At 37.8% G+C, this 10,385-nt stretch overlaps 1 protein-coding gene across 1 annotated transcript in view; it reads right to left on the bottom strand.

Annotated features, from left to right (window-relative positions):
- Nucleotides 1-10,385, bottom strand: part of LOC102869676 (B-cell receptor-associated protein 29-like) — a 55,141-nt gene that overhangs the window by 20,924 nt on the left and 23,832 nt on the right. The window contains exon 5 of the mRNA XM_006882689.1: nucleotides 9,748-9,856. Within this exon, the coding sequence (XP_006882751.1) occupies nucleotides 9,748-9,856 (109 nt within the window). The remainder of the gene's footprint in view (nucleotides 1-9,747; nucleotides 9,857-10,385) is intronic.

Genomic DNA, 10,385 nt, shown 5'->3' with positions numbered 1-10,385 from the left:
TTCCTGGCTGCTGGTGCCAAGACTGTTGACTGTGGAGCCAAGCAAACCAAAGCTGTGTACAATCTCAATCTCTTCACCATCCATCCTGATGCTGTCAATTGGTCCAGTGGTGAGAATCTTTGTCTTCTTGACATTGAGCCTCAATCCATATTGGAGGCTGCAGTCCTTGACCCTCTGTAGCAAAACTTTTTCTGTTGTTGTTGTCCCCATCTTCCCCTACCCTGCGATTTATCGAGCTCAACAAAGTAGAATGGTTTTAGAATTTTGAAATGAGACAAGAAGATCTAAAATAGTTCTGGATTATAACTTTTTTACTTCCACCTCTTCCCTTCAAAAAACCTGCAAATCAAACAAATAGAAAAACCCAACCAACTCAACAAAACACAATTAAGAGTTCTGGAGATTGAAAAAAAAAATTAACATTTTTAGTAAAATATAATAAAGAGTGTCATTAGGACCTATTTAGATTTAATGATTTTTAACAAACTGATTGAACAATATTCACATTTGGGTGTAAGTCACGAGTAGATGAGTATCTGAGTATTTATCAGGACTAGGTTTCTGTTAGGGGTACTTTCAGAGACAGAAAGAGTTGAAGGAGATAAGCAGTGTACAACATCACATTCTTATGTAGTATTGATAAATCATTAAAATATAAACTGGGTAAAGTGTTTGGGATAGGCAATACTGAACTATATAACAGGCCTGGAATACCTCTTCTGATGAAAGAGAGAAGACTTAGATGTGACCCTACACAGCACTTATGGTCTTGTAAGAAAAACAGAGTTTCTACAGAGTGAACTAGTAAATTACCCACACACACACACACACACACACACACACCCCCTTCTATACAGAATTTAGAGGCATAAAAGGATAGCCTGAAGGAAAGGAATTTCAGAAAGGTTTCCTAGAAGTGGTGACAATGAAAGTGAAGCTCTAAGCTAAGAGGGGAAGCGAAATAGACATGGCATTAAAGGCAGAAAGAAGTACATGGGCGGATAAAAGAGTCTGTTCTTTCATTTCAGTTAGAAAGCCTAAAAAAGTAAGCTAAGTAGTAAAGCTGTTGTTGTTGTTAAGAACTTTTGAGTCAGAAATGACCCATAGATGACCTTTTGGCAGGTTTTCAGAGGCGGTTAATGGCAAGGGAAGAGACTGCCCATCCTGCGGAGTTGTGGGGGATTCTAGCCACATGCCTTCAGGATTGCAGTGTAGCTTCTTATCACTAGGCCACCAGAGCTCCTTTCTAAAAGTACATTCTATTTCACCACAGCTCTCTGATGGGCTGTCTGTGTTGTACTACAACTTTATTTACATAAACAAAGTTGTTGCTGCAATGGAAAAAAGATCGAAATCCTCCCAATCCTCTGCTTCCCTTATGATCACTGTCATGGTCAAGCCCATTAGTGAAGTCACTGTGTCTATTTTGTTGAGTGTCTTCTCTTTCACTGCCTCACTTCTCCAAGTATGATATCTTTTTCCACCTCCTAACACTATGGCCAAAGCATGTGAGATGAAATTTTACCATCTGTGATTCTAAGGAACACACTGGTTGTATGTCCTCCAAGACAGGTGTGGTATCAGCTTGAAAATTGTCTTTTTTTTTTTTATCTGTCATCTGGTCTCTGGCTACCTTAACTGCAGACACATGGTCCTGCAAATCAATAGCTGTGGGACTAGGATAAGAGAAAGAGTGCTTCCCACATTGGGCAACAAGACTTGAGGTGATCAAGACTTGTAGAAGCAAGACTTGAGGAAGACTGGAGCAAGACCCTGGTGAGAGCAAGATTCTGGTGATAGTGGTGGAAAGACTGTAGGACGGTGTGACCTGAGGCTTCTTGCATTTGCGTTTTGCTGTTTTTCCTGGATTCTTGAAGCAGAAGCTGATTTATAACTGTATGACACAAACCTATCTGCATGATATGGATTTGACTGCAGAACTGAAACCAGAGCCTGGACTAATTGAGGAATTGTGCCTTGGAACTTGGGCTAAAATCTGGACTTGTACTAGGTAATATTCTTTGCCTCCCTGACTTTCCAATTTCCTTCCCTAATAAACCGTACTGCTGGCACCATAACTGTGCATCTTTGAGTCAGCAACAAATGAATGAACCTTTTGCTGCTGCTGTGGCTCTAGAGGTACCATAGGGCTGGGCTATGGGAACTTTATCTGCTTTCTGCTCTGGACAGGGAGGGGCTGTGCTATTCTTACTCTCTCCAGCCCTTCCAGAGAAATGTCCGTGGCCTTGAGTCCCCATGTACCATTTTCTCCTTTTTAGACAACAAATTTGTGTGTTCTTGTGACAGTCCATGAGATACTCAATACTCTTTGCCAAAGACACAATTCAAAAGCATGAATTCTAAAGTCTTATACTTTTTCAGTCTTCCTACTCACTGTTCAAGTTTTACATGCATATGAAGCAATAAAAAAAATGCCACGGCTTGCATCTTAAGTCTTTAAACTGAGTTTCAGCAGTTTAACGAGGTCCTTGACAGCAGATTTGCCCAATGCAAAATGTCTTTTGATTTCTTAATTGCTACTTCCACAGGTGTTGAAATCCTAGACAATTCAATTATTTCTCTATCTACCACGATGTGCCTATTGGTCCCAGTGGTGAGGATTTTGTTTTCACGATGTTGGGATGTAACTGATACTGAAGGCTGTTATCTTTGATTTTCTTCAGTAAGTGCTTTAAGTCGTCTTCTCTTTCTGCAAGCAAAGTTTTTCCAACTATATAAGTTTGATGTGTCTTTCCCCAATCCTGAGGTCATATTCTTCTTCATATATTTTAGCTTCACTGCAAGTTTCAAAACTGGGAAGGGTGCATGCCATGGAAGCATCCTATCTCCATACCTTTTCAATCAATATGCAGAAAAGATTATCTGGGAGGCTGGGCTCTATGAAGAGAAATATGGCATCAGGATTGGAGGAAGACTAATCAATAATCTGCATCATGCAGATGACACAACCTTGCCTGCTGTAACTGAGGAAGACCTGAAGCATTTGCTGCAGAAGGTCAAGGACTGCAGCATTAAATATGGACTGACACTCAATAGCAAGAAAACAAAGGTTCAAATCACTGGACTAACTGGCAGCATCATGACAGATGAAGACATTGAGATAGTTAAAATCTTTAGTTTGCTTGGCTCCACAGTCAACACTCTTGGTACCAGCAGCCAGGAAATTAAAAGACAAATTGCATTGGGAAAATCTGCTGTCAGAGACCTCTCCATAGTACTGAGGAGCACTGATGTCAGTCTGGAGGCTAAGGTGTGCCTGATCCAGGCCATAAGTCTTTGCAATTACTTGCTATGTGTCAGAAAACTGGACAATGACTAGGGATGATAGAAGGAGACTAGATGCCTTTGAGCTATGGTACTGGAGAAAAGTAAGGAATATACTATGGAATACTAGGAGAACAAAGCTCATCCTAGAGAGGGTGAGACCAGGCTGCTCCTTGGAGGTAAGGATTCGGAAGCTTCGTCTGGCATGTTGCCTTTGGACATGTTGCAAGGAGGGACCAGTCCTTGGAGAGGTTATGTCAAGCTTGGGAGGGTAGAGGAACAGCACAAGAGAGGAAGACCCTTGGTGAGATGGATTGATTCAGTGCCTGGGGTCATGGGGGGTAGGTGTGTCAGAGACAGTAAGATTGGCATAGGATAGAGTAAGGTTTAGGGTTGTTGTACACAGGGTCGTTATGAGTTGCAGGCAACTCATAAATAGGTATGCTGTTGTTATGTGCCACTGAGTCACCCGTGACTCACAGCGAAACTATGTACAATAGCTCTGAAGCCTGCCTTGTCCTGAGCCAGTCTCACTGACTCTGAAATACCTACCCTCACTGATCTAGTTACCGTATCAATCCATCTCATTTGGGGTCTTTCTCTCCTGTGCTGTTGCTCTACTCTTCTGAGCATGATGTCATTCTCCAATGATTGGTCCTACCTGGCCATGTTACCAAAGTATGTGTGATGGAACTTCAAAATCCTAGCCTTCAAGGAGAAACTTGGTTTCACTCTCTCCAAGACAGACCTATTTGTTTTCTTGTTGGTCCATGGTACATTCAAGACTCTTCTCCAGCACCACAACTCAAAGGCCTCAATTCTTCTACCATTCTTAGTCACTGTCCAGCTCTCTGATGCATAGCAAGTAACTGAGAAGACCATGGACTGGATCAGGCACACCTAAGTCTCTAGACTGTCAGCACTGCTTCTCAGTACTCTGGACAGGTCTCTGACAGTAGGTTTACCTAATGCAATTAATCTTTTGATTTTTCTGACTACTGGTGCCAAGTGTTGACTGTGGAGCCAAGAAAGCTCTGCTAACATATATAAAGTATATAATCCTGATGCACACTTTCCTTGATTTTAAACTATGTACTACTCAAACTACTGAATATTGGTCTATGTACAGGTTTCAAATGAGCACAATAAAGTGTTAGATTTGTCCCATGGCCCATAGCTTGTTGATTACTACCTTAAAATAACACCACTAAACTTTGTATTCTCTTAAACTTTTGTTATTCCATGAACTATAAAGTATCAGCACATCAGAGAAAGGTTCAAATAATACTAGACATTTTAAAAAATCATCTAAAAGTTCTTCAATGAGATGGAAAAGGCAATCTCCAATTTCATTTGGGATGGAAAGAAAGCCCCGAATAAGCAAAGCACTCCCTATGAAGAGAAACAAGGTAGAAGGCATCTCACTCCCTGATTTCAAAGCCTACTACACTGCTGTGGTGGTCAAGACAGTGGTACTGGTAAAATGACAGACATATAGATCAATGGAATATAATTGAGAACCCAGAAATCAGCCCATCTACCTATATGGTCAACTGATTTTTGACAAGGAGATGAAATCAGCTAAGTGGGGAAACGAGAGCTTTTTAACAAATGGTGTTGCAAAATTGGAAAATTATCTGCAGAAAACTCAAGCAAGATCCACACCTCACTCCATACACATAAACAAGCTGAAAGTGGATCATGAACCTAAGACTAAAACCAAGGACTATAAACTTCATTAAAGAAAAGCTTAGAAGAACTCTAGAAGTCCTTATCCACAACATAAACAGTCTTCCAAGCATCCTGAAAAATCTACAACCAGAAGAGGATAAAATAGATGAATCCCTATGCATATCCAAAAACTTCTCTAACAGGGTAAAAAGGGAAGCCATAGACTGGGGAAAAAAAATATTTGGTAATGACATGTCAGATAAGGGAGTTATATCTAGACTTTATAAAATACTTGAGCACCACAACAAGATAAACAACCCAACTGAAAAAAGGGGACAAGATATGAACAGACACTTCACCAAAGATGACATTCAGATGGCAAAGACATGAAGAAATGTTCAAAATCCCTACCTATCTCTGAGAGAGATGCAAATCAAAACAACTATGAAATCTCATCTCATCCCAGTAAGAATAACAAAATTTAACAGAACAGCAACATCAAATGCTGGCAAGGTTGTGGAGAAACTGGAACCCTTATTCACTGTTGGTGGCAGTGTAAAATGGATGCACCCACTATGGAGGGCAGTATGGTGCTTTCTCAAAAAGCTGGAAATAGAAATACCATTTGACCCAGCAATTCCACTCTTGCGGATATACCCCAAAGAAACCATAACTGCCACCCAAGCAGATATATGCATACCCATGTTTATCGTGGCTTTGTTCACAATAGCAAAGAGCTGGAAACAACCTAAGTGCCCATCAACAAACGAATGGATAGAGAAGTTGTATTATATTCATACAGTGGAATACTATGCTGCATTGAAAAACAAGGAACTGAAGAAATATTACTCAAAATGGGTGACCCTGGAGGACATTATGCTGAGTGAAATATCTCAGTCACAAAAGGACAAATATTGCATAGTGCCACTGCTGTAAAAGGGGACTGACATCGGGGTTGTGGGTAGACTGAGAAAGACATCTTCTAAAAGTTTTTTCCTTTTTTATCTGTATCATTTTTTTATGAGGAAAGCATAAAGGGTATACACCTTAGGGAAGGTTGGCAATTGCCATGAAATTTAGCTTCAGGTGAAAACTTTTTTCCTCTTTTAATTTTCTACTTCATTTCCTTGGGTGGTTGCTTCTCATCCATTTCAAAAGTTACTGAGCCAGAAACAAAAAAAGGGGGGAACTTGGAAGAGAAGATAATTTAAGATCAATTTTGGAAATGTTAATTTGAAATCCATGTTGGATTTTTACATGGGACTGTCCACCAGATAACTTCTAAAGCAAAAACTTACATTCCAGTTTCTCAAACAAATGTTAATTCATTTAATTGATGTTCATCTCAACATTAAGCAATTAAAACAGCCTAGGCCGATTAGGTCTGATTAAGATATTCCCAAGACATCCACATGAAAGAATAGTAGTATTATACCTTCTGTGTAGAAATCAAATAGAAGCTTAATTAGCCAGTGAACAAGTGGAACATTGAATAACGCACATTTTGGTTAGCATATCACCCGAGTTCACCACTACATATTTCACCACTGATGTGGCTTTGCAAGGTTTTTTTCATTTTCTGTTTAGAAAGCCTGTACATATTTTTACCTTAAAATCTCTGCTACCCTTTACTTTTTACTTCACTCATCTCCATCTAACTTAAAGTTTTGCTGCTGAACATACTGAAAGAAAGCAGTAAGTGAACAGAAACAGCAACCAGTAGTTAGCAGCACTAACATAATTTTATATTTCTTAGAGATAGAACTAGGGAGCTCATCTTGGCTGGAAGCAGGAAATGCCAGAAAGACCAGAAATTACTTATGTTTTATTGATTATGCAAAGGCATTTGACTGTGTGGATCATAACAGATTGTAGATAACACTGAGAAGAATGGGAATCTTAGAACACTTGGCTGTGCTCGTGTGAAACCTATACCTAGACCAAGAAGTTGCTATGCAAACAGAGCAAGGGAACATGGAATGGTTTGTCACCTTATAATCTCTATACCAAACAAATCATTCGAGAAGCTAGAATTTACGAAAAGAGAATGTGGCATCAGGGTCACAGGAAGACGCATCAACAACCCGTGTTCTGCAGATGGCACAACCCTGCTTTCTGAAAGTGAGGAGGACTTGGAGTGCTTCCTGCAAAAGAACAAAGACTACAGCCTTCAGTATGGATGTATCCCGACATCTAGAAAACAAAACGCTTTACCACTGGGTCAACAGGAAGCATCATGACGGGTGAAAAAAGACAGAAACTGTCAAGTTTTTAATCTTACATGGATACACACAATCAACAATCTTGGTACCATTAGTCAGGGCATCAAAAGACTAGCTGCACTGGGAGAGTATGTAATCAGAGACCTCTCCGAAGTGCTTGAGAGCAAGGATGTCAGTTTAAAGATTAATGTGCACCTGATACAAGCCATTGGTCCTTTCAAATACTTGCTATGCCTCTGACCTGCCACAGACAAGATCTATTTCTGCTGCAAGGCCTTTGTAAAGTTTAAGTTAGACCCATATTATTCATGGCAGTGCACTTCCCCAACTACTCTGCACACTGGGATATCAGTTATTGCTAAATAGATTAGAGGTGACAAATCAGGCCCCTTGTTCCTGACTTAGTCCTGAGTGTAAATCAGGTGGTTCAGAACATGCACACTCCCTCTTGGATCACACTCTTTTGCAGCAAAGGTAAATCATTAATCTTGGTCAGAGTCTGAGCTGTTGGCTAGAAACTGGTGAAGAATTTGGCACTACTGATACAATACACTAAACACCTGCTTTCAGAATTCCATTCTCCCAGTTTGAGACTTGTGTGCTTAAATGTACTTTTAAATTTAGGTTCTATTTCCATGAATATACTTTTTAGAAACTGTGTCATCTTAAGCAATAGCAGAGCTAATAAAATTCTTATGGAAAAGAATCCATAACCTCAACCACACTGCTTTTTACTTAAGTTTTATATAGACATGATCTTAATAGCCTTAAAAAGCAAGAAACAGTTTTAGAAAGTATTGTGTTATAAGAAATTGCATTTCTGAATTCATCCCAATCCTGAACTATCCATGGATATAATTTCTCAGTTCTTATTTTAATAAACTTGTATACAGAATATGAGACCATATTCAGAAAATGCCTTCTTCACAAACAAAATTTTTATCTTCTCAAGGTCACTGATGATGTTATCTAAAATAGTTACTTTAGGCTAACAGTGTTCATAAAATATTACACATCTTGTAAGAACCAAACAGAACATCTTCAAGCAGGTAAGATCTGCTTTTACCTCAACACTGATTAGTTTAGAAAGAAACTCTGGAGTCTACACTTCAAACACAGAGGCTGATATATCTAGTTACCAGATTATAGACACAATCCCTACATTATCATAAAGTTCATGTTCTCCAAACCTACTTTTTTTGTTAAAGAGATGATTTTATAATACTGAGTTTCACATATTATATCTTAGATTTAAAAAGTTAAAGCTCAAAATATTTCAGTTGGACACTAGTTTTTAAAAGTCAAAGGAAGAACAACAAAAGATTCTCGCATTTAGCTGTTCTTTGCCAGGATCAGCGTAATATGCCACCTTATCTTGAAGGGAACTTTTTTAAACTTACTGACCCTAAACTATTTCCTTTTCATTATAAATGAGGACTGTAGAATTTTGTATGATAAAAGAAATAGAATTGTGTATGTTATAAAAGAAATCTTTGTTTTGTTTTACAAAACTAACTTTTACCCTAATATCCATCTCTAATTAAACTCTGGTACAGTAAACCTCTTTAAAATAATGTAAGCAAATACTTTATAACAGTAAATTATATTACTGGGAATTTTTAATACACTGATACCTACAACCACAAACTTAAGAGAAAATCCAAATTTATAAATGGCAGAAAAGTAGGTCCTTGAAAATTTTTCATTTTGCCTTTCTTTAAAGTAATAGAAGAGATTTGAACTGGAGACGCCCGATTCATTATCGCTTTATTACCTTAATTCTGATGAATAAACACTTCTCTAGTCTCTAGCCAACATCCCATTATACCTGGTTATAGCCACACACCTGCCTCAAGGGTCAAGTCACAAACTTATACTGAGTTTTTCTGGGATTATTTGGGACTTAGGTTGTACACTTTCCCGCTGTAAGGCTGTAGGCAATACTTTATTCTCTGAAGGGAAAAAAAATACTAACAGAAATATTTTTTTAAAAAAACATAGGAGAATAGTTGCTTTCGAGAAAATCAAGTGTAGATTCTATACTCATACAGCACTACATTTTGGAAAGAGTACACAAATTATCGTCTGACATTCCTGAGTTGCTTCTTTCATGCCTATCCATCTCTTTTAGGGAACGCTTTGCTCATAATCTAATACGTAGGAAATATTAGGGCCTGAAGTAAGCAATTTAATAAAAACTATTCCCTTGTGATTGTTTCTCAGAAATAAGCAATGTACAATGATGGAAAAATGTGAATTATTTTACAAAAACTTGTTTACACACAAATTTTCAGGAACATAGCCCTTTTGCTAAGGCAAGAAATATCTGTATTTACAACACAGATCTGAAACACCTACATGTTTTTCTATATAACAGAGGATGTTTATCTTGGCTGAAATTATGGTTTTATCTTTGTATTTGAGTAAGAATTTATAAATAAGTCATTCTTGATATTTTAGCCAGAAGGACATTTGAATATTTTGTTTAAGGGAAAACAGTTTTGCTGAAGTATAACAACACAAAATATCATTTCAGTATTTTCATATTTGCACACACATACAACATTACCATCTGATGTCTTCTTCAATTCAACCTTCAGTTTTTCTTGGTCTTCTAGAAGTTTTTTATTTTCAGTTTCCAATATGTGGTGCTCTCCCTTAGTTTGGGTTTTTAATAACTATCACAAAAGAGAGTTAAAGAAAAAACAATGAGATCAAAATGTAAGGGCCAGATATTCTTATAGGAAATGAGCTAAGAACTTCTTTAAAATTACTGATCTTTATTTTATTCTTTATTCTTTTCAGTGTTTTAACTATTTTCTACTTCTAGGATCTGAAGCTTGGTATTTGGCAAATACATGAACAAACATTTTCACCTTACTGGAATGGAAATTTCTTCAATGAAAGCTTCTGGCTGAGCTACAATTGCAATATTTGCTAACTATTTAGGTAAATAATGCATGTATCTTTTTATAAATGAAGTGTATGCTAGAAATCTAAAAGGAGAAAAACAGTCCAGAGGATCATACTGTTTGGAATGTCATTTTGTTCCAACTGCTTCGCTGTTTACTTAGACTATATTTATAGACAAACTTGTAAGATAAAAATTTAATATCGTCAGAGTGGAGATTGTTGAGCAGAAAATAACAGAACCACTTCTAGGCTTAGCAAGTTTGAACAACCTCCAAATTATTTTCTTTAATTCAG

Source organism: Elephantulus edwardii, unplaced genomic scaffold (assembly GCF_000299155.1).
Source record: "Elephantulus edwardii isolate Elephantulus edwardi_28Jun2011 unplaced genomic scaffold, EleEdw1.0 scaffold00022, whole genome shotgun sequence".
In the NCBI taxonomy this organism is placed as follows: Eukaryota; Metazoa; Chordata; class Mammalia; order Macroscelidea; family Macroscelididae; genus Elephantulus; species Elephantulus edwardii.
Note: the sequence above shows the minus strand (reverse complement) of the source record. Positions and strands in the feature narration are given on the sequence as shown.